Raw genomic sequence first — 24,829 nt, forward strand, 5'->3', positions numbered from 1 at the left:
GGAAAAAGCGGGTTGGGACACCCTCTACCCGGTGCCACAAGGAGCCCGGCTTGTCCGAAACACCCCGCACTGGCGAGTGAGCGAACTGGCGGGCGAAAAGCGAATCGTCCTCGAAAGGAACCCACTATTTTGCAGCATATGTCGTGCTACATAGCCGCAAAACAGACCGATGGGAGAATGAAGGAGGGTTGGGGGGTGGGGGCGGACATCGAAGAACGATACGAACCGTATCTGTCTGCGGCTAGTCTGCGAGCATAGCAACAGCTTCGAGTTTAATTGCATGTTCATCCTGGTGACTATGGCATATTCATCAAGCGTGTTTCACTCCTTAAAGTATACTTTAAACGGATGAGTTGATTTTTTATTAATTTCTTTTCTACGCAATTTTTACGAAAGTAAATTCAGACCCTGTAAACCAGATTCAATATTTCGCGGATCGCTTTGTTTGATTCTTTTGCTCTTTCGCTTTCTCTTCGAATAAAGGTCAACTTTAACTGATAGCCTAAATTTGCACTTTCGGATTTTTCAACCCAGGCTAAATTTGCACCTCAAAATTGAATTAAAAAGACACGTACTACTACATTTCGACACGTACGTACATTTATTATTGTTTTAACTCTTAGTTAAAGCACATCCTCAAAATGCTAGTTTCATTAACATTTATAAATGAGTCGTTACATGGAAGTTAAAATGCCGAACGATTTGAAACTAACGAAACTAACGATGTCTGCTATGCATCTTTCGACGAGATTCATTGATATTGATCTTTCATCCGAGGTTCGTTCGAATTAAGTTGTGATTCTTTCAAAATCCATGATTCTCCAACGATGCGTTAGTCTGTCGACTAAAAAAAGAGACCACAGTTTGGTATACCCTTTCTAATTCCAGAAACGCTCAAACTAACGTTCATTATTAAGATTCATGCATCTCTGGAGAATACTTTTGCAACTTTAATTTGCTTTCTTTAAAGATGGATTTTTTTTTCTTTAGAATGGATGATTCTTCATGATTTTTTCTTTAGAAGATTCACATCCATTCATTCATCGTAAAAAGTCTGAATTCAGAATTATATGTAAACCTGAATATAAATTACTCTTGCCTAAAGGTATAAGGCAAGTTGCCAAACGACAAATATTTGAAATACACACATACAGACCTGATGTGTTTCTGATAATTTTGTTATGCTGCAAAAGATAAGCAACTCAAATCGCACACAAGATATCGTATCTAGCCATGCTGATAAGATTCAATGTCAGCAAAATGCAACTGGAACGAAATGTTTGCGCATCGAAAAATCCCAGCCTTCCCAGGGAGGAGACAAAACAGTGGAAGCCGCCAACCTGGCTCCACCCTCCGCCGCGATTAACCTCTTCCTGCGGCGTAGAGTACGGGAAAAGACTTTCGATAAAGTGTGGCAGGGCGTTTGCGAAGCGCGAGATGATTCATATAGCACCGTGGCACGCGTACGCTCGCATACATGGATTCTTGACAAACACAGTATCTTTTTTCCTCGCACTGCCACGCGCCCTAGTCCCCCACTCTGTCCCCGGTTGGATTCGTGCTGCAAGAGTCGACGATGAAATTTACCGATGACTCATACCGACCCCTTCCGAGGTTTGCAAACTGTGCAACCGGCAACCCCATCCATGGGCACTGGGGTATTGCTGGTTGCAGGAACAACGACGACAACGACGACGACGACGATGCTCCTTAACACGCACACCATCGCACGCCGAACGGGGCGATCCCAACGATCGGGAAAGAACGCTCCACACACGTCCGCTGCGTTATGCTTTCTTTGGGGGGGGCGGGTGGCTACGGTGGTCTATGCTGACTGGAAGGGAAAACATTGCCGGCCCGGCGTTGTGTCATCGCGGCTCGTACACGAATTGGGTTACGATTCGCCGCAGCCCCTTTCTCGACGAACTGCTGCCATTCGCACTTGTACCGTTTTGTCCATCTCTTAACCTCCTCCTTCAAGCCGTTTATTTACCCTTCCTCCCGGTGTATCCCATTACAAACGTCCAACAGGCCGCAAAAAAAAAAAACGCTTTAATATAATGGCAGGGCAGAGTAATTCACCAAGAGTTGGAAGAAATTGTATCCTCTCGTATTAACTTTATGGATGAATTATTTATTTGTTACTTTGAAAACATGTTGATATAAACCTTCTAGACTCAGGCGCACATTTGTTAAACAGCTAATAAAAATAAGGTACGTGTGATAAACTCTAACCCGTTATCAACTTTCACTTTAGAAACCTATCTCCAAATACTGTGTTCGTTCATTAGTCATACATTATAATCGTCTTGGGTTTTTTGTAGCCATAATTCTCTAGCTATGGTTTAACAGCAACTAGGAATTCTCAACTAATATTTATTTTATCTGAACAACATGAGAGATTTTTTTGTCCATAAAAATGGAACAAATTGTGTTGCGTCATATCTAAAATTACTTTTGTGTTTTTTTACGGAAATAAAAAATAAAAAATAGCTGCAGCTCATTCTTAAAACTTATCTATAAAATGTGGTTAATAAGAATGTTATAACGTGAACGCAGGGTAACCGAACCTTTAAAGCGCATAACGAAAAGTTTGAGCAGTTTTAATTGTTTCTTAACACATGAACTTTGCTTTAGTATTTTTGTTACGTTTAATTTACGTTTTATTATCGCCTTATAACTGGGTTGATTATTAAAAATATTGAAACAAAACTCGGAACAGTTTCCCGTTTTTTTCTAATATGATTATATGAAAACTTTCTATATCTAATGGTAAGAAATTGTGTTTTTTCTCAATGCTGTAATGTTCAGTTTTTCTAGAAACTAGTGCTTATACTAGTGACTCCATATAACTTTCCTCTCGTGTTTGTAGGTACAAAACTCTCCCCTAAAATTCACCCCGTGTATAACCAAACGGCACGGTCATCGTACGAACAAACGAGCCGGGCCAACATGTGACAGAATGGGTAAAGCCCCTGTCGCGTGGTTAGTTAGCCTACGCAAACAGGATACCGTCTCGGGATGGTTATAGGGGAAGCGGTTGACAATTCCCTTTTTTTTCGCTCACAATTCTTTTTTTTATTGGCCTACGAGCTGTTCTCGGCGCCAGCACTTTCTTGGCACCGGAGGGCAAGTAAGGATAATTCATGGCTACTCGCCTCACAACAGCACGCAGCGGATTCGATTGTCTCCGGCGCGCTATCCGGAGGTGTTGGATGATTGTTTGGAACGGGTAAACAGGGGGTGTGTTGGTGGTGGGCGCATAATGCAGAAGCCATGTACGTCCGAGGGCACCCTCTCTCAGATCTTCTGAAAGCATGGCAAACTGATACGATTCGCTACGCCGGCAACGAGATGATGTCGACGACGACGACGACGCGCAGGACCAACAAATATTTGTTTGTAAAATGGCGAATGGGACACACTCTAGCATCGGCCACAATAATTGAGCAATCGACCAGCGCCACGGGGAACGCGTACGTCAAGTGTTGTGCGAGTGACACACATTACGGACTCATTACAACCCCCACCCACCGTTGCCACCCACACCACCGCAAGGATGATGACAATGGAGGGAGATTGCTTTATTTTGCATTCGTGTTTTCCGCTCTTGCTTTCGCGCCCCCGTCCATTGTTCACACACAATTCCACTTGTTGCACCGGGATTATCTTTATCGTGTCCGTGCATCGCCCAGATTATCGCATTTTGCAGCAGCGTTAGTGTGTGTCTGTGTATGACGGGTTGATAAAATGTCGCAAGGGATAAGCAGCAGAATTTCGCAGAAATCGATCGATAATCTTATCACGGTCGCAAATAATTATGAGCGAACAAACGTCGACGAACGACGGAACGTGGGTGGAAAGGTGGGCAGATTAAGAGGCTTCCTCTATTCCTCTCACGTAACCAACCTCACAAAGGGCTCCGCCGCTTTCTTCCATCGGCCAAAAATTATTATTAAGCTTTCCATCTGGTGTGTCCCAAATGTTTCTTGTTGTTACAGTTTCATTCCACTTTTTTTACTCACTATCACCTGCGCCACCGTTTCACCCAGCCCTGGGATGGAAACTGGCGGAAAATGACGTTGAAAATGCGTTATGAAGCGAGCGGTCGTTGGTGGAGCGCTGCCGGGGCGGGGCGGGGAAGAAAACGCTAGATTTGTTCCCAGAATTCGAAATGAGCCAGGTTAGAGAGATTTTTTTTTTTTTGATGGATTGGTGGATCAGAAGAGGGAATTGAGGTTATGATCATGATGACGAACGAGGACGCAGCTGTCAGTTCCAAGGCGGACGTATATGGTCCCTGTGCAAAGAGCGTGTCAATTGAAGCCACTGAAAGAGCAACATAAAATTACCGCACATAGCGAGAAACAATAACAAAAAAAGGTGTTTACTGTGTACACAAAGACAAAAAGATTCAACGGGGGATGAACGAAATGGGTGAATTCGATGGGGGGAATTATAGTTGCAAAAATTTAAACCATAACATTTGGCACAACGAAAACGAAAAGGCTTACAGTGATGTACTTTGGAGAATGCAAAAATTTTCGGTTTTCGATCTCAAATTGTTGTGATGAATATTTTAAAACGTGTTTCTCGGAACCAAGATGCATTTAAATAAGTATAGCCACAAAACAAAGCACTATATAAATAGAAAACAATTCGTATCCTGTATCTATGGCATTTCCAACATACAAATTATTTTTGAAGAAATAACGTAAAGCTATGTCGAAAAATTGTTTACGTTGTAAAGATTTATTATTTCCTGTACTTTGCTTCATGCACTTTTTCTATTGACCTCTGATAGTACATAAAGACTCCTACTTATTCACGGTAAAGTGAGATTCGGTAGCCACGAGTAAGCCAACATCACAGATAATCCTCAAATTGTTTAGAACAGCGCCGAAACTGTTAAACATCAACACGAAGCAATAAACAGTTTAGGATCATTCACTTTTCTAACTAAGCGTTATTGCGAAAGTAAAGAGAAATAGGAAAGTGATCTTGACACGTAGCTCATATAGTAGTGCACTAATATAGTAATAGACTATAGTAAATGCAAAAATGTATGCTTATCGAGGCTTAGTCTATTTGTAATTTGTTAAAAAACAATCCTCAGTATTTGTTTTATAAACGATTTATTTCGATAAACACTTGGCAGTCAACCTGTGAAGAAGAAAAATTTACAACAAATTTCATTATATAATATAACAGGTTTAATATCCACTATCCATGGTAACAACTTTTTCAAAGCATTATTCTCTTTAAATAGATGAGGCTAAATATGAACTGTTTCTAAACATAAGATACTGTCTGCAATAGTTGGTTGATAAATTCATGAAAATCATTCCTTGAAAAATCTCCTTTTTCCGTTGGAAATAAAAACCTCGTTGAGATACATCACTGATCGGGACTGATCACTCGGCTTTAATCCCAAGAGAGATCGGCAATGATCCTTTGGTAATTCGGGGACATCGAAAGAAACGTCCCCCGAAGGAGAATTGAATCACCGCGCGGAGATACTCCTTTTATTTCCTTCTCCGGCTGGCATCGACCATGAGCTCATTTCCCCCGCCTCGGTGGACTTTAGCCTCAGCTCCCTTCGTCTTTTGCTCGCCTCCAAGCTTAGCGCTGTCTGCGTCGAACCGGCTTAAATCGCGAACGATCAGCCCATGTGGTTGTGCATCACGTTGCGGCTTAACACTTCGTTTGGTTTGTGTCTTCCTCCCCGCTGAACCATGGGAGGGAAAAGGAGAGAATGAGCATCGCATAAAACATTCTACTGCCGGCTTGAAAGCAACCGGCATTTGTGCGCTCTCCACCACGACCCGCGGAACACAGGATGATGGAACGTTTACTAAAGAGTCTGTGTGCTGTGGTTTATGTGTGTCTGTACGTGGGATGATGCTGATGGCGCGACGGGCTGCAGTCGCGACGCCCTTCCAGCTGTCCGTTTCCATCCATTGGTTCTGTGTCGGTCCGATCAGCCACGATCATCGCGTCGCGTTTTGAAGAAGCTCAACCAAGGGTGGAAATATGTGCGGATGGCACGGGGGCAAACCGAGGAGTAGATACTCTTCGAAATTCTCATTCTGCCAACTCTCTGTCTAGTATGAACCGACCCGGTCTGAACGAGAGCAGATTCTGGGCGAAGCTGGAAGTCATGCAATGTTGGGTGTTTTTTTGCCCCATGTGATGAATTTTTAGGGTTTCTTAAAGGTTCGTTTCGGGGTTTTTTTTTGTGGCACTATTGCGAAGCATTTTCAAATTTTTTATAAGTGATTCCTTGTCTTCTCCGCTGACTTAAGGTTCCGTTTAACCTTAGTCAATAATAACGATCATTGGCTTGCTTTCCTATACACGCTCGCTATGGTCGCTTGTATGGTCGTTATGCAGATGAGAAAAACATGATCCATGACATGAAGTTAAAAGTAAAGGAATGTTAAGTTCGAATCAATTTTCGTGATAAGATTTGTCTTATCGGATAAAAAAACAGTAGTTTTGTCTAATTTATGAACATTGTATCTTTCCTTGTTGCATCAACCGCGCTTGTTGTCAAAAAAATGTACATTTTTTGCATTATTGAAAATTTCATAGCTTTATGAACTATAATGAAATCTCCAAAAATACCAGATCAATTTTTCTGTAATGTTTGGAAGTGGAGAAAACAAAATAAGTTCAGTTCAAATCCAACCAAACCAAACCGAGGTAAAGGAATATAAGATCTTAGCTAAGTCTTAACAACATTCATCAAATAAATAATAGCTTTAAAGAGAATAAATCAATAACTTCTAGGAGCTATTCGTAAGACAGGTTTTTGGCAGCAAAGTTCGCTGAATAATGAATAATGAATTGCAAATTCGGGAATGGGTGGCATTTTATACCTATGCCAGAACAAAGGATGCACTTAGTTCTTGAACTTTAAAGAGCGTGTGTGCTCCAATGAACCATTTCCTCGGTGCAATATTGTGCAGCTCGCCAAAGGGGTTCAAAGGAAAACTTCGGAAAAATATCCAATTAAACCCCCTCGAGTCAATTATTTCCCGTCGGTGCGCCCTTACTTTATGGCACTTCGACCGGTGTGAGTACCTCTCCGGAGCAGCATAACGAGATGCAGTCTGCATTTGCTGGTGTGCGTAGCGATGCAATCCAACCCTCGATGCAATCCCAAATCCCTTTGTTACAATTCAAAGCATTTTCTGTCCCTCTCACACTCCCTTTTTGCTGCACCGGTTCGCTCTCACTCTTGCTCTATTTCTAGCTTTCTCACTCTATTTTCCCTTCTGCACCTGTGCGTTTAAGCGACACGAGAGTCCTCTTTGGACGGACCGTCGATGTTTTCCTCCGGGGAATCTGGTGTACATGTGTTTTTTTCCCCTTCGACGAGACAGGCATTACCACCCGATCGTCGTCGTCCTTGCCGACGGACGGGAAAAACTAGGGGAAAATTGAACACACACAGACCGGCTGCAGACCACGGGTGATCTCCCGGTAGACATGACGAAGCCATTGGACGTATTCGGGACACCTTTCTTCCTAGTCGAATTCCGGAATTTCTGAAGCATTTTTTTCAAAAAAAAAAAAAAAAAGCGCAACCACACATCCCCATCCCCCGAAAAGCCGGCTTTCTTTTCTCCGGAAATCGACGAACATTTTGGAGAAAGAAAATCGAGCTCACTGTGGCTGGATGCCGTGCAGCGCTCCGTGGTAAAAGGAAAATTCGATCCTGCAGAAGAGTTTGCAATCCGTCCGACGAGATCCGCTCGCTCGCAGAAAACGGCCCCCACGGGTTGGTCCCACCGCGTGCACCACCACTCCCTCCTTCCCCCCCGGGGCTAGGTTTCGATTGCTTTTCCATTCACACTTTCCCTCCGCACAACGGGCCCGTCGCGTGCCCTTTTCCGCGTGGCCGCAAACATCTCCGGTGCGGCGCGGTGTGTGTTCCCTTCTCTTCTTCTGAGATCGCTGTGTCTCTCTCTCTCGCTCTTTCTCTCGTTCCACTCTCGCTCCTGCCCAATTCGCGGTCCTCGCGCCCTCCCGCCCACCACACCGAAGGCCCCGCACGCACGGGTTCCACGCGGTTCCACGTCGGAACGGAACGCCACTCCGGCTCAGTTGGTCTTCGAGTGCCGTGCTGTGCAGTTCGCTAGCTTTTGACCGCGCGTTCAAACTAACCCCGGACGCCCGGTGGGTGTGTGCGTGTTGAATCGTATGTGTGCAATCTTTCTCTTACCCACTAGGAGCGCTATTTATTCGTTTAAAATAACGTTTTGCTAAGTAACCACAGCGTGCAAGATAAAGGGAAAAATAGGAAACCTAAATTAAAACAACAACTAGTTCCGGAACCCGCCGGAGATACACAGGAGCAGCAGCGGTTGGGGAAATTGTTTCCGTGCGAAAAATTTGAAACAAATTCCAAGTGGTGTGTCTGAAGTGTGTGCGGTTTTACTTATTCTACGTCACGTATACCGTCATCCCATCCCTCCCCTGGGCCTGCTGGCTGGTAGCGGTTGTTTGCTGGCGTTTTTCTGATGTAGGTGTTTGTATTAATTTTGCAAAAGTGTACTTAGCTAAATAAAGTTACCCAAAAATCCCCACCCCCCAAGAAAATAATCATCCAATATTAGATCGTGCGAAGCTTTTCGGCTTTTGAGGTTGGCCCGTTTACGTTTGAGGTTAAATTTATGTTTCTTTTTCTCCGGCTGCGTGTCTAACTCCGTATTAATCCCGATCCCGGTCGTCGGTTCACGCCGGACTAAAAACTTGCCCCCAATTGCGGGGCCCTTTAATTGGGCTGGTTGATTTGTTGAGTTGAGGGGTTGTTTCGGTGCACCCCACAAACCCGTAACTTCATTCAGTGACTGTGCCGACCTTATCGGAACCCTATCTCGGGGGTGTTTGTGTGTAGGTTTATGTGTGCGTGTGTGGTTGTGGTGGCAGTGTAATGTTTCATTGTGACGGAAGGACTTGTTGTGCTGTTCCTTGTTTAAATGGGGTTCGAATATCATGAGTTTCTTCGTTATATTTTTTCGACTTTCGACCAGTGAGGTACTGATTGTGTTATGTTTGTGCGCATTGTGTTCCAAGTTTTGAAATCCTTGGACGTAAAAAAAAAAGTAATCGCAAACGAACAAGCGCATAATTTTCCTCGTTAGATTATACCCTATGTGGCCATTTGTAGTGAACGGCTAGACGATGTTGTTGCAAAAGACGTGTGTGCATTCGGTGTTCGAAAAATAGTTCGTTGACGAATCATTAGAAGATGAATCCTGAAATTGTTTTCTGGTTTTTCTTTTTTATTACCTTAACTTAAACTGCTTTCGCTTTAATTACTTAAAATTTATTTTGTTTGCAAGTGAGGAAGGTGCCTGTAACGAACTTTCAGAAAACATTTCTAAATAAAGCCAAAATTTATCAAAAATACTGAACACAAGGATAAAAACCCAGTGGTGGTGCGTGCGTGAGCTGGAGAAATGAAAACGTGAAAAATTTTGAGCAAAAATAGCACACCGAATAGCGAAGCGAAGTAAATTAATTGCAAAGCCGCCCGCACAAATAGAAAAAAAAAGAAAATTAAATCCGCGAGTGAAAAACTAAACACAACTAGGAAAAGAAATGCGAAAAATCGACTGATGAAAAAAAACACATACACACACACACGCCCTGTACTGCCCGAATTAAGTGTGTTCAATCCGACCATAATTGTTACTATTGCCGCGCCACGGTGTGTTGTTATTACGATCAATTTTTCCAATTTTCAATTGCTTTTTGTACGTGTGTGTGGGTGTGTGTAGTTGTGCGTGCGTGCGTGTCTTTCTTTTTTGCATTGCATTATTGCAACTTTGTTGTTTGGTGGTGCAAGAAAGTGGCGCCTCGCGGTAGGTGGTCGCCTTTGTGAGGGAAGAAATTTCTCCATCCAAACGCATGTGCATGTCCTCCCGCCTTCCCTCTTGGTGTATGTTTGCGTGTGTGTGTGTGGGGGTGGGTGTGGACGTTTGGTGGTTTTTTCTCCTCTTGTTCAATAATCGAACGACCGACAAACGGACAAAATAATCCGACGATCCAGTCGATCCACATTGGGGTGGTAAGTTTTCCACTCGACTTTCTCCCCCGTTCTGCCGGGGGTACGGTAGGTTTTTTTTGAGTTTTGTTTGCCACAGATATGAGGTGATTTCAGTTTTCATTTCCTTTGTTCCAAGAGGCACTTTTCCTCCCCGCTCTGCATCCGTTCTGCAACTTGGGTTGGTAGAAGCAATGGAGGTGAGAGGAAGGATCCGACGGGGCGGAGTTCCAACATCATCCATTTTCCACTTCGCCACTTTTGATCGTTTTTTTTTACCGGGAGGCATTGCAAATGGCACAGCGCGTTGCGATGGCACGCTGCAACAAATGTTTTAATCGTTACCTCCTTACAGGGCGACGAGGTCCTGATGGGAGGAACGGCGAGGAGCTTCTCATTGTAGTAGGTGTGTTTGTAATTTTGTGCAAAGTCTTGTACAACCGCAACCACAACGAGCGTGAACAAACAAATGAACAATAATCGTTGCTGGTTGCAGGGGGGGGATGACGCGAAAAGTGGATTTTCGTCGAGATTGGTCCATCTTGTTTTCATCACCGTTGTTCTCTGTTGCTTTGCACAAACCAACCCGGTCCGGCTAAGTACACTTCGAAGCAAGAAACATTAGATCGCTACTGCCACTCATATGCATTTCTTCAGATGTCTACGAGTTGCGGTAAACTCCGGTTGCATCAAGTGTTGATGCCTCGCTCTGGGTGGGCTGCAGTTCGAAACATGGGGGAAGGAGGGGGTGTTGGCACACGTAAAAAGCCCACCACAACCAGCCAGCACCGGCAGCTGGAAGTTTTCTTTAGCCCACCGTGCCGAAGCATCCACAATGACATTTTTGTCCATATTTTCTTTCCAATGTGCAGCAGATGCGCTTGGCATTGGGAAAATTAAAAGGAGCGAATGTCCCCCCTGCACAGCACAAACACAAATCTGGTGAATGGAAAAGTAGTAGCATCTGTGTACCGGCAAACACATGGAATTATCTCCCACCGATTTGTGAGGAAAAACCAGCTATTTGTCATCCTCAATCTGCTAAAACGGAGCTACCACAATAGACAGTAGCACTGAAGATGATGAAGTTGTTGAAGGAAATGCTCGGACTGGCGATGGCAAGTTTTCTTTTTTTTTATTTGCACCATACAGCCTCCATGGTGGCGTGATCTTCTGCGAAGAGAAGCTGTGCATTGTTGCATCAGCGCAACATAATTGCTTTTCGTTCTCCTATTTTCCTCCTTTTGGATCTCTCTTTCGCTCTCTCTCTCTCTGTCGTTCGCTCTCAGAGGATATGAGGATATTGTTTGAACAAAGTCCTTCGTTGCTTCAATCGCCTACCGAATGTCATTGAACCCAACACGAGAGTGGCACGATGGAAAATGCATTTTCCCCCCCAAGCCCACCCCGGAAAATTTGATTTTGTTTGTGCAGCGTTCGTGTCTGATTGCTTACGCGGGGAACCATGGAAAAGATGCACATGGACACGTGATTTTGTTTGTCAAACCTCCCGCGATGGAACGATGGAATAATCGCCATCATTCTTATCGCCGGACGTAGATAGCCCCCCCGCCACCCAAAACATACATTGGAGCTCTGCGTGTAGTTGTCGCAGGTCAGGAAAACCAGATGTGCGTACCGTCGATCAGATGTGGGGAGAGCGACGACGGTTCATGTTGCATTTCGGCCATATCTCTTCTCATAACGCCAGACTGTTTGTGAGGTTCCTCAGCTGCTGGGACGCGATTGTGCGCAAATGCGACGACGTCCCTGTTTTTTGTCCCGGATGGTGTTTGTTCGCTTTCGGACACCGGGATGGGATGGGTGATTAGCGCGACTCGCACGTATAGGTTCCTCTCCATCCGGGCATGTGTGTGTGTCTTTGAGTGTAGCACACTCTCCTACACCGGGGAGCGCCCCTTGGCCGATGAGATCATCCAGAGAATGTCTGGCCGGGTAGGAAATGTTCGGAAGTGGAATCACACCGGTTGGGGGGACCGGGAGGTGGGGGGCAAGAATTGCAAAAGATGCAAAAGTTATTGGGAAATCTAAATTCTCGACTCGGCTGCCGCGGAGTGGGTGGGGATTTGCTCATCTTCCCGGGTGTTGGTTTTATGTCCTGCCTGTTTTATTGCTTCTCATGTTTGTCGCGTTTGCCATTTACCGTCTTACACATTCGTGTGAGGTTTACGTGGGGAGATATATATATAAAGACATACACATTTATTGACGTGTATTGCTTTTGGGGAAGCTAGTCATCCTGCATAAAAATATTTGGGATTGGAAAGAATTTCCTCAATTTCATTTCATTCGTCGTATGAGTCGCAAAGAGAATTGTACTATGAATAAGCTTCTAATGGAGTTATTGGATAAAATAGTGTGTATTGATCATTGAATTTGAACTTACCTTTTTATGTTGGTTTAATGATCGACCCCATTTAATTTTATTTCTACATTATTGAGAATTTTCCAACCCACTTTTATCATCGTTCTATGATATCTTGGCAAGTGAAACATTTAATGAAAATTTAATAAAATCAAATATAACTGGCCATGATTAGTTTCTTTGATCGAACTGAAATTTTATGTTCAGACGACGAACAAATGTTTTCATTTCATGGTCTTTTCAATTGGAAACCATATCTTTTTAGTTTTGATCAACGCATAAGGCACATATCTCGTGATTTGAGCTGAAGAATGAATCAATCCAAATTTTTTTCATCCACAACGGTGATGCAGCGGAAGGTGTCGTGTTGAAGAACTGCTGATGCGTCTCTAGTCTCATATTCTGGTTGTTATGGCCACTTTAGACGAATTGATTGCGTTCAAAATAATGGTCCATTGTTTAAGAAATTGGAAGTAGTAAGTAAAACACGTGGTAACCTTTTGGTCCCAACGGTTTTTGCAAATAGCGTTCATTTAGCTCGCCACATTCCATGATTGTTTTTTACAAAAATAAAAAAAAAAACGAAATAGAAGGGTACAAATCTTATGAAAGTTACTTGATAGTCTTGAAGCATTCAATTAAATTTAAATATTGGTCTTTCCTATCGAACTTTTGTCAAATGTCAACAACTTATTTGTAGGCCTAAAGTGATTTTGAATCAAATTTAATTTAAAAAGAATAAACGTTGTAAACTTGCATGTGACCATGAAAGAAAAATCAATTCCAAAAAGGGGAAAACGCCAGTGTGCGCAAGCTGTGTACGCCTTTTAGTTTGCATAAATCATCACTCCGTGTGTTTGAGTCCAACCGAAATGGCGAAATGGTGATGGTGGCCAAAACAATGGACACGTCATGCTTGCGCCACGCCGTCCAGTGTGTGATGTCCAACGAACTCTAGTAGACTCTGGTCACTTGTTGCTTTTTTTTTATTTACTTTTTGTTTCCTTTTGCATTTGCGCTTCATGACAATAACAATAATAACGATGTGAACGCAATAATAATAAAAATACGCGTTGTATCGTTTCGCGGCATAGCACATCAACGAGCAGGCAGCAATGAGATCATTTTCGACCACCATTTCTTCTAGCGGTTTCCATCGCCACCAGCAGAGTTCGGTTTGAGTCGGTGGTGTTTGGATACGCGGTTTGCAAAATGCATTAATAACGGTCCAAATGGTGGGGTTTTTTTTCCGCGGGTAGTGAGGAACGAAAGGTCGATGGAATTTCGTGTTGCTGGAAACTGTAAACAGTCAGGAGTGTGTGTATGTGTATCTGTCGTCGATTTTCATCCTAATGACTGTACGACAAATTGTTAAGAGAGACACGTTAAGAGAAGGATTCTCGACTCAGTAGGGAAGCGTTACGAGGGCGCAGTGACATGGAAAAACTAAAACGTAGAGGCGGGATAAATTGGACGGCAAAAGATGCAACTTGAACATGTCCAATAATGGCAAACATTCAACTAAAAGGTTGACCATTGCGAATGCCGAAAAAACGAAAACATAGAAAAACACAGAGATTGAGCCGCGTTAGGAAAAGGAGAAAAATTCCATCAACAGAAAAATGGGAAAGGAACAGCAGGGAAAATCGTAGAAGAAACGAGAAAACTCGGGGAGAGCCAACTACAAAAAAAAAATGAAGAAAAGCCTGGAAAAGATGAAGTAACGAAAAATGATCAGAAAAGAAATCACAACAAGCAAAAGGTGAAGTGAAGCGGGAAAAGAATAAATAGAGAAACAAATCATCGCCAGGCCGACCGGCCACACACCATTCCAGTCCAACCTCAATCCACGCGATCGGCCACGATCATCTCGACTTTCCCGCAGCCGGTGCACGCCTCCCCCTTCCTTCCCCCTTTTCCCCTCCTCCGCCGCTAACCTTGACGGGGTTCCGTCGTCGCAGCGGTTCGCCAGCCCCCCGCGCCCGGTAGCAGCATCAAATTGATGCCACTCTACCGGCCGATCTGCGTTCATCCGTTCGGTTCGTTCAGGCGGCCAAGTTCCAATTATGATTCAAACGGTTTTGCTGACGTGATGGTGGTACGGTACAGTTGGACTCGGTATGATCGCGTGTGAGTGTGTGTGTTTGTGTGGGCAATGCTCCGAAACGAGCTCTACCGAGAAGAAGCCGTGCAGGGAAAGAGAGAGGCGGTTTGGTTGAAAGTTTTTCGGGCAGCATCGAGCAGAGAGATAGAGAGATGGATAAGGCTCCGGGGAAGAAGGTGTCGGTTGTCGGGCGGGCGCGGAAAATGGTATCGTGGAAAATGGGGCCTTCGCGCCGTGCCACCGATTCGGGCCAGCAGCTGCGGAGGAAAGCGGCAAGCTCTCTCGGGGCCGGGAAATTTTCGGGTGAAACTTTCTCCAGTGAGCTGTGGAGGATGAAATTTTTGCGCTTTTCCTTCAGTGGAGAAGCTTTTCCATCGGGGTGTTTGTTTTTTTCCCCTACTTCTTCGTGTGGCGTTTTGTTTTCCTTTGCTCTGGTTTTTTTTTCTTTTGTTTTTTGCTCGCGCCTCTCTCTCTGCTCTGGTGAAGCATGTCGGATAGCCTTTTTTCCATCTTCCCACCCTCCCCGCACCCTGCTCGGGGATTTCTCCAAGGTTCGCGGTCAGCCCGTTTTGTTTTCCGCATTTCCGCAGCCAGTGTGTGGGGCGCCGTCACCGCCGCCGCCGCCGCCTTTCTGTCTAAAGCCGCTCTCACTCATTAGTTGTGAACACGTCTTCTTTCTAAATTTATCTGCGGGACGAGCGGGCGGGGAAACCGCACATTCGGCCACCATTTCCGGCCAACGTGCCAGTGGCGCCCGGGTGTAGGGGATGGAACCGGCAGCACATCAGCACGCTTCCGGTTCACCGTCGATCCTCTGCCTTCTCCCGCGTGTATCTTCCGCGGTCGTCGCGGTCAAGGGCTCCCGGTTGCTGCTGAAGATCACTGCCATTTTGTGAAGGCCCCCTCTCCCCCTCCCCGATCCTCTCATAGTGTGCGTGTGCAATCGGCCGTTAGTTGCGCACCCGTGAATCACCGCTAGTTCGTTCTTCCGAAAATAGCATTCCCGGTGGCATGTCGCTGGCATTTCTTGCTTTCGGCACTTGGTGCACTTGTGTGTAAATTTGTTTTCTTGAAAGCAATCGGGTCGGGTAGGACTAATCGTTTGTGTTGGGAGAATTGCTTCTAACGACTCTATCAGTGCTTTAGGAAAGCTGCACTACAACAACTCCTATCCCAAACGACATCTTTTTTCTCAAACACTCAAACAACACTAATTATTTAGCATCATATGAAACCAAGTTGTTGATTATTTTCTTTTAAATGTTGTTAATAAAATTGTTTAATCCCGCTTGATCGTAGATCTATGATCTTATCTTCGACCATCTATCAAGATTTGGTTTGGGTCGAAACGAGTTGATTGACCAACTTTGGTTGTCCATGGGATAGAAATGAAGGTTTATGGAGCATTAACAACTCAAGCTAAAGATCTTCGACAGTCAACTAGCCTTTTTGTGAAGCAATCAGCTGGACGATCGGGGAGAAAGAAATTGCCATTGAAACTATTTACCAGCTCGTTTTACCCTCCAACGGGTACACCCGGTTCGTTGCGCCGAGTAATCGATTTTCTAAAAATGAAAATGAATGCTGATTTCTGTTGGGTTTTCGCTATTAATTTTTCCCCCTTTCGCATGCACCCAATCGGCCAGTGCCAGTGTTTGCCGGTCTAGTATGCCGGTGCGGTATTTGGTCCAGGAATAGATGTACTCCGGGCGGATGCTAATTTTGTACCTAGGGCGTCTGAAAAGGAAGACGAAAACTACACGCCACCGGACCGGTAAACTATAGGGTGATGACTGACTGCGTTGTCGGAATGCCACCACCTCAACAAACACACCAGCCGTGCGGCGTACGTGACGCAAAATCCGAGCATCGGAGCATCGGTTGGTGCATGTCCGTGTCCGTGCGTTCTATCTACAATATCTACAGACCTTATGCGGGGGGTTAGATGTATTTTTCCCCTCCGGCAGCGATGGCGAAACTTTCTTTTTTCGCCTTTCATATGTATGTTCGGCTCTTTTGCATACGGCAGGCCCTTTGATGATAGTGCGCACAAGAATGGACGTTATTTAAATATTCGACACATAGAAATAATTGCTGGCGTATAACGGGGCGAAAGAACTACCGTACGATAAAAGTGCCGGGAGAAAGTGGGTAGCAAAAGCAAAAAGTCATAGAAAAAAGATAGTGTGTATATAGTGAAACTCGAAATCAAACATTTGGTTGCCCGCGTTAGAACACTTTTCAGGGGGAGCGAGAATAAATTTAATAAATTGATATAACAACTTCGTCGTCATTCGCGTGCCTTTTATGTTTGTATTGAAAAATATATACAACCCCCTGTGACATGAATCATACCACGAAACAAAACAAACCCCGTTTGATAAGGCGATACTGAAATTTGAAAATAATTAAAGACGGTTATCGCACCCTTTGCGGTTTAGATACAAGGTCTTGCGATTAAATCGATTCGATCGTTATTCCGCCGTAGCGAAAGGAGAACGGACATATTTTCAAACAGTGCCGTCCCACCTCATGTGCAACGCTTTTGTTGGATTGTAATTTGTGAATCATGCTGGTTCAAGATAATCTCGGTGTCGTCAGTGGAGTGGAATGAATTTTCTCCGTCTACATTTTTCCCATCTGTCTGCGGAGAGGAGGCCGGCAAAGGTTTAAGTGACATCATGCGATGGTCTTTGCACAACCTTTGAGAGGATGTAGTCATCGGTCAGTAAAGTGATCCATAACACTTTTCGTGCCGCAAAACACTCTTCGAGAGCTAATTTTTGCTGTCACAGCTTTAAAAAGATTCCATTTGAGTTCATACAAAGTTATAATTCATTCGGTATGACTCAAACTCCTGTGTAAGGTTTTAAAATACATACAAAAGTGGGGGAAAAAAGGAATATACGGACACATAAAACTATGCATGCGAGAGGTAGCCGTCGTCACGCTAGGATAAGCAATAGTGTTTTGCGTGAGTTGACGGTATAAAATTAAGGACATGTTCCTAGAAATCCGTGGCCGCGTGTTTGAACACCCTAGGGAATGCTGGAGCGAACAGGTCGTTAACACTTGCAACCAGTGGCATGGCCTGTTTTTTTTCTTCTATTTGATACTCTATTCGATATGATCTCATTCGCGGACAATCCCATCTTATTAACCCAGCATTAACATGTTTTCTCCTAAAACGGTTGCTTGTCTTAAACTACATTCTGTCGGTTTAAGGATCACATAGACAAAAGAAAACGTCGACGATTTGTTTATTTTTAGGTCGATCGATTGGTCCAAAAGAATGACTTATGGCCTCTGGGATGATTGACAGGTTTGGAGAGGTGTGCCTTGTTTTATTTCATTGCAAACCCATTAGTGTCACTTTTGTGCAGTCGTCAAAAAAATGAAAAAAAGAAGCAGAACTAACACAACACAAGCTAAACATGTTAGAAACTCTTGCGCCTAAGCATGGCCAAGAGGTGGAATCATTGGGGTTGGTGCATGATGTCATGCAATGCAAATTTACCTAAGTTCGTCACTTCAGCCAAATGTACGATCTCAAGTTTTCTTCATTCCTACCTTCCTACGATGCCGATGACGGCCGAAATTTATTGTTTGCATAGCCTTTCTATTATAATTTTTAAGGTTACGAATATTTGCGATGATCGCAAGCTTCTGTTGTGAAAAGAAAATGACTGTCAGAAGAAGCCAACGTACTTCCCAAATGAGTTTATTTCTTTACTTTCACAGAGTATTATTCTGCCTTTAAACAGTGATGCATTGATTTATTTATTTATAAACAGTTTCGATCATTTCCAATAAGTATTAGTTTTACAAAAAGTTTTGTTGTAAAACACACAATTAATTTGTTTATTTTCTCTATTTCACAGATAACCTACAAAAAATCACAGATTTATTAATAGACTACGCCAAACCAAAAACCCAGGACAATATCTCAGTGATTATTTTGTTCCTGAAGGACCCGCAGACTATTATAAAGCAGACGCCTTGGATAGAGGAGTTAGAGGCTAAGGCAGGAATCCTAGAAAAGCGAAAAATGGATATTAACGGGGCTGAAAATAACGGCTTTTTGGCAGAGGTAAAGTACAAGCAACAAATGTATTTGCGAGCAGCATAATTTACATTTTCTTTTGTTATATTTAAATTCTTTCCGTAGAAAGATCCTATTTACCTGGAAGATCAGAAAGCGTTTGCCGACATACAGAACTTCATGTCCATGGACAGCGCACTGTTGCAATCAAAAAATGACTGTGACTCGCCTTGTGACGAACCGGTGCCGGAAAGGTTCCTTCCGGAAGGTGAATTTGGGCCAGAGACAGATGTTGATGGAATTCCCGTAGCTTTCGAATTACCTTCCAAAGATATAATTGCAGAAGTAGTGAATCCCGAAAAAATGAGGTTGGATTTGGATTTTTTAAATGGACTGAAGAATGCCAACAATGAGGTCGAGGAGGAGGCATCGAGTGTCAGTGCCGACCCTGTCGACTTGTCCGAAGAGCAGGCTGAACCCGAATCACCAAACGTCAATGGTACCGCGGGCGAGCAACTCCATTTCGATGCCCCCACCGAAACCGGTGATTTAATCGGCTCGGTTGAGCAGGAAGATGAGGTTCCGACCCTGAAGGCTGAACTTAATGAAAATGAGCTGGCCCCGTTGAAATCGATTGACGAACCGATCGTGAGCGATTTGCTGGATGCCGACTCGATAGTGGACAACAAACTGATCGATCAGCTCGACTCGTTCGGCATTTCGGATGCAATCCGGCGACAGCTGATCGAACAGACGGTTCCCGGCAGTGCGCTGAATCACGAACAAGACGAAGATGACGACGATGGTCAGCTGATGGAGGAGAAGCATTCGGAGTTCGAAGGTGATGGCGACGGCGTGGAGAAGGAAGACCTGCATCATGAAAAAGCCTTTGATAGTGATATCGCCAATGGTAAGTACCGATAAGTAGATTAAAAGATTATTATTCTGGTGCTAACCTGTTATTTGGATTGGTTTGAAACCTTGTTGGGATAAGATATCGTATAACACGAACATAATTTATTATGATGGGCGTTTTATACCACAATTATCACTTCGGATTCATTCTAATCAAATGAATCTCCAACAGTAATTGCCAATCATTTATGATCAACATCTTTAGTTGTTTGTGCCGTTTAAAAATTAAAAAAAAAAAAAGAATTGTTATAATAAGTTAATGAGTTCATCGAATTCCCTATTTTTAGTTTTTTTTATAATAATTTTTGTTGTGGTAAAAACGCGTTTAGTTATAAAGTCATCAGAGACACGCAGTTCTACTGTCGGACGTCGGTTATTGGGGGCCGGATTATCCGTGGGTTTAACACAGTTTCAGTTCCAACGACTTCGAAAATGATAAAAAATGTTCTTAGAGCAACTACGAGCCCAATTAAGCTTGTTTAACTTTTTATACGATTTTCCGTGGTATTCGATTATCCAGAGACCGACCAGTCTCGAGCACCCCAGATAATCGACGTTCTTCTGTACTGTATTTTTCTCAAGCCTTGTGGATCCAAACGTTCTGAGTCGATGACGTTTAACGATGACAGGCGGGCATTACGGCAGAAAGGCGAGATATTTGCATGACGTGAGCGAGATGCAAGACGTCCGTAACGCATCGTCAACTCTTTCGCTCATGCAGCGTTGCTCGATGAGTCACAGTTTCGTACGCTAAGTTTGTCTGGCGTGTTGTGAATGTTTTAACGTTTCGTTGTCGATTGTTTTATCTCACTACCGCAAAGTAAACGTTTTGGTGTTATGTGCAGTTTGTAATCTCTTGTCCTACTGTGCCTTTATCAAATAGCAAGTGCAGAAAAGTTCAGATACCGGACAGGAGAGAGAAATCGTAATGTCTTGCCGTCATTTTGTTCGCATTGCATCGTTAAAGTTCACGCTATTCTATGTCTCTCTTTCACTTTCTATCTCCCTCTCTCGCGCTGTCGCTCCCGCAGTGTCAGATCAGCACGTCAAACAGGATGATGATGCCGGTTGCTGCGAAGAATCCGAAGAAGACGAATGGGACTACGTGAAGGTGAATAAGCAGCAGCAGCAGCAGCAGCAACAGGAACAGCATCAACTAGAGCAGCCACAATCTGAAGAAAAGCCGCAGGAGAGCACATCGCGTGAAGAAACAGTAGAACACGGTAATAGCAACGCCTTCATCGCGGAAGAAGATCTACCGGTGGAAAGGCAAATCGAGCAAGACGAAACGCACGAAATAGAACAACACCACTACGGTGATCCGGCGGACGAGCAAGAAGAGCAGGAGCAACAGGAAGAGAAGCCTGTGGTGGAGGAGCTGTATCAAGAACAAGAACGCGAGGGCGAACAATTCGACGCAACAGCAGTAGAGCCGAATACCAGTGAAACGCCCGTGGATATTCTTGGCGACAACACGGAATCGACCGTGTCGGACAGCACGAAAGAAGTTGATGATGTCATCATCGATGGTGGTGAAGCTAAGGAAGTTGTCAATTTGCTAAACGACGATTTGAACGAGGTACGCCGGAATGACTTCTAGTTGTTGCTTTCTTTGGGTGTTTGAAGTGAAAGTGTGAAATTTTTATGTTGCCTTGTGATTTTGGTCGTGAGTGTGTGTGTGCGCGTGTTTGTATGATCGTTAAATAGTTTTTTTTTATTGTGTGCTCTCTGTGGGTCTGTTGCATTCCACTATTTAATGCTTTACTTTGTTCTACTTTTTAATTCAGGACGTTCCCCAGCCAACTGCGATCGAACCGCTGTGTGATACAAGCGTAATAACTGAAGAAGATTCTAGTGCCGCTCCTCCCGTTCCAAGCGATAGTGTGAATATGGAAGCTAGCATGTACGGTGGATCGGTTGCTGAGCAACCAGTGTCTCCCGACACACCGGTGTCTCCTGTCGAAGCGTTCCAGGCGCAACAGCAGCAGGATTTCAGTGCAGACAAGGATATGTTTGGCTCCCGCCTGGACGACACCCTTAGCCCGACCGGTACCGAGGAACTGCGCGAAAAGCATCTCTACGAAGCAGAAGAGAAAACGATGTTCCAAGCCGATGCGGCAGGCGGCGACTTGATGCAACAGGGTGCGGCGGGCGACTTGGGCTGGCAGTTGAACCCGGAGGCGAAGGAATTTGTGCCAGTCGTTTCGCCCACCAGCGAAGAACCGCCCAACGTGTTTGCACCGACGCGTATGCTGGAGCACGAAAGCTTCAAACTGCGTGAAGATGCAATCGTAGCACAAAGCCCACGCAAGGGGACCGCGCCCTCGATGGAGGATCTTGATTTGCCAGCGGAGCGCGAATTCCAGACGGAAATGGATAAAAGACCACACGAATTCGAGACAACCGTGGGTGGTGGTGGTGGTGATCAGCCGTCCCCGTTGTCACCAAATCCCTTCAACCAGCTGGACGATCAAACAATGCTGCCTGGAAATGGGTTCGATTTGATCAATGGTGGAGAAGTGCTACAACCGGAAGAAGTTGATTTGCTTTCGACTGTAAAGTCTGATCCAGACCCATTTGGCGTATCGGATAACGCTCCGTCAGAGGAGCTCGAACTTTTGAACAAGGTGCAGGATCTACCGCTCGGCGATGATGAGGAACAACAGGAGGCACTGATCACTCCGCAACAAGCTGAGCCGGTTCAGGCAGCGTTGTTTGGACAGGAAGAGCAGAGCCCCGATCTAATGGAACCGGAAGCCTACAGCGCTAAGGAGGAACAGTATGTCGAGCAGAAAGAAACGGTGGACGAATATGAGTTCCTTGAAAAACCGTCAGATTTGGCTGATCCTTACAACGGAGAGTTGGAAAATATGGACAAAGCCGCTGGCGATTCGGTGGCGGCCCATGCGTATCCTGCACAGACGGCTGCCTTCGATATGTTCGGTTTGAGCCAACCGACACCAACCACAGAAGAAACGGTACCGATGGAAACTGATGAGGAACCGAAGCAAGTTCAGCAGGAAACTCTCCTGGAAGCGTCAGTTTACGATCCGGAACCGTTAGTTCTTACCACTCAGGAAGCCTCCCAGGTGCCTTCTGATCCGGAACCATCTCCCGAGGTTGTTTCAGAGACCGTACCGGCCAGTGTCGCAAGCGAACTGGTTGCTGAACCACACAAGGAGCAGCAAACGATCGAACCAGAACAGCCAGTCCCCGAGGAACAGCCCAAGGAAAGTGAGAAATTAACCGAAGATAACAAAGCAGTCGTCGAATCGGCTGCTGCCGGAGTTGCCGTAGCAACTGCTGCGGTTGCCGCGGCTGCAGTCGCTGCTACTGCGACCGCAGTCAGCAAGACCGCTGCCAAACCAAAGGCATCATCGGCGGCGGTAACCGCCAAGAAAGCGGGACCAACTACGGCCACCGCCACTAAATCGTCCAAGGACGTTGCTGCTAAGAGTGCTCCGGCAGCATCTCGTGTCGGAGGCGGTGCAGCGGCCCCGGCCGCTAGTCGAAAACCAACTGTACCTGCCGCTAAGAAGGTTCCCAGCACCACTACCACCACAGCGAAACCTCCCACAGGCGCAACGACCAACGGAGTGAAGGAAGCACGTCCAGCGAGCACCACTACCAAGGCACCGCTGGCTGCAAAGAAACCGGCCACAGAAGCCGCAAAGACTGCAACCACCAAGACTACGACTGCCGCCTCATCCGTGGCGGCTGCCAGAACGAAGGCCGCTGCTACTGGACCGTCGAGCACAACGAAGCCGGCCAGTGCAAGTTCAACTACCAGGTAAGGGAATTAGAAATTTCTGTGGTTTTACTTGCTCCACCGTCACGTGGATACATTCTTTCTTCTCTCGGGCGTTACAGAACTGCCGCTCCCAAACCGGCTGCTACTGGCACAACCACCGCTGCTAAACCGAGCTCCCGTGCATCGACCACCGGGACAACGACGCGTACCGTCACCTCGCGGCCCTCGAGCGCCATCTCGACCTCATCAGTTCCTTCAAAGCCGGCCAGCGCCACCACTACCACTGCAGCCAAGCGAACCGTTGCAACAAAGGTGCGTAAAGATTTGTTAGTGAAATGAATCTTTGATAACGTTGAGATTCCTACCGAGTGGGGTGTTTCTTTTTAATAACTTTTCTTCCAAAACGTTCGAAAGATGTTGGGTATTTTGAAATTTAAAATCATCACGGGAAAACAATATTATCTTTCGTTTGGAAATCTAACGAGGAAAGGAATTTATTAGAGTTGTGTAAATCGGATTCAGATTCATGAATCTGAATGAATCTCTGCCTTATAAGGGATTCATGAATCTTTCGCCGCGAGATTCATGAATCCCAAAGACACACCAAATGATGTAAAGTCACCAACCAAAAGTCGGTTGAGGGACCACCTTGTTTTTTTTTTTTTTTTTGGTCTCATTGTCCACGCCTATGACAGAATCGGGGAGATTTATGACAGAACCATGAAAGATTCATGAAGATTCATTAAGGTTTCGAAAAATTCATTAAGCTTTGAATATTCGAATCCGCAAAGATTCATGAATCCATCTGAATGAATCTTAGGTAAAAGATTCATATGAATGAATCTCGCCAAAAGATTCATTAAGCACAACACTAGAATTTATCCTATTTTCAACTTTGTTTAGCATGTTCTGTAGCAAAAATAAGACCATCAACGGACGTGTTTGCACCCCTTTTACAAACGAAGAAGGGCGTTAAAGATGAGGTAGAACAAAGCAACGAATCAGTTCAGCTGGTAGCAAGTTAGCAAGTTAACATTTCCCAATAATCTCAGTCATTTCGAAACTAACCATATTTTACAAAGAAAAAAATGGAGCATTTCAAAATCTATGCTTAGCAAGAATAATAGCATCACACACAATTCAGCAGTGTACTTGGATGCTGTTATGCACTTGATTTTTAACGGTCCAACTTACAGCCTGGAATACCAAACGGATTTAGTAGATAATTCGTAGCCTACTACTATCTTAGAAAGCTACAAATTGTCTTTTGAACCTGTTTGGTGTCCCAAGCTGTAAGTCCGGTTGATCATCGTTTGATGATTCAGGCATGCGGCTATATTTGGCTGTGGTTAAGTAAAGCGCTGTAATATAAGAAACAATATTTTTAAAGAAAGCTAAAATTTGATTAAGAAGCATAATTATGACCTGTTGAACTGTTTGAATTTATTTTGCTAACATTTTCGATCGCTTTAGAAAAGTTAAAGTCAAGAAGTTTTTTAAAGTGAATATTACAACATATTTATCTAATAAATCGATACAAGATAGGATGTTTTTTGTTTCGTGGAATGTTAAAG

General features: G+C 44.6%; 1 protein-coding gene across 1 annotated transcript in view; it reads left to right on the forward strand.

Moving 5' to 3' along the window:
* The window catches only part of LOC131284661 (titin-like), a 44,353-nt gene that overhangs the window by 18,328 nt on the left and 1,196 nt on the right, over positions 1-24,829 (forward strand). The window contains exons 7-11 of the mRNA XM_058313524.1: positions 18,429-18,637; positions 18,716-19,499; positions 20,542-21,083; positions 21,292-23,294; positions 23,375-23,567. Coding sequence (XP_058169507.1) covers positions 18,429-18,637; positions 18,716-19,499; positions 20,542-21,083; positions 21,292-23,294; positions 23,375-23,567 — 3,731 coding nt within the window. The remainder of the gene's footprint in view (positions 1-18,428; positions 18,638-18,715; positions 19,500-20,541; positions 21,084-21,291; positions 23,295-23,374; positions 23,568-24,829) is intronic.

Source organism: Anopheles ziemanni, chromosome 3 (genome assembly GCF_943734765.1).
Source record: "Anopheles ziemanni chromosome 3, idAnoZiCoDA_A2_x.2, whole genome shotgun sequence".
Lineage (NCBI taxonomy): Eukaryota > Metazoa > Arthropoda > Insecta > Diptera > Culicidae > Anopheles > Anopheles ziemanni.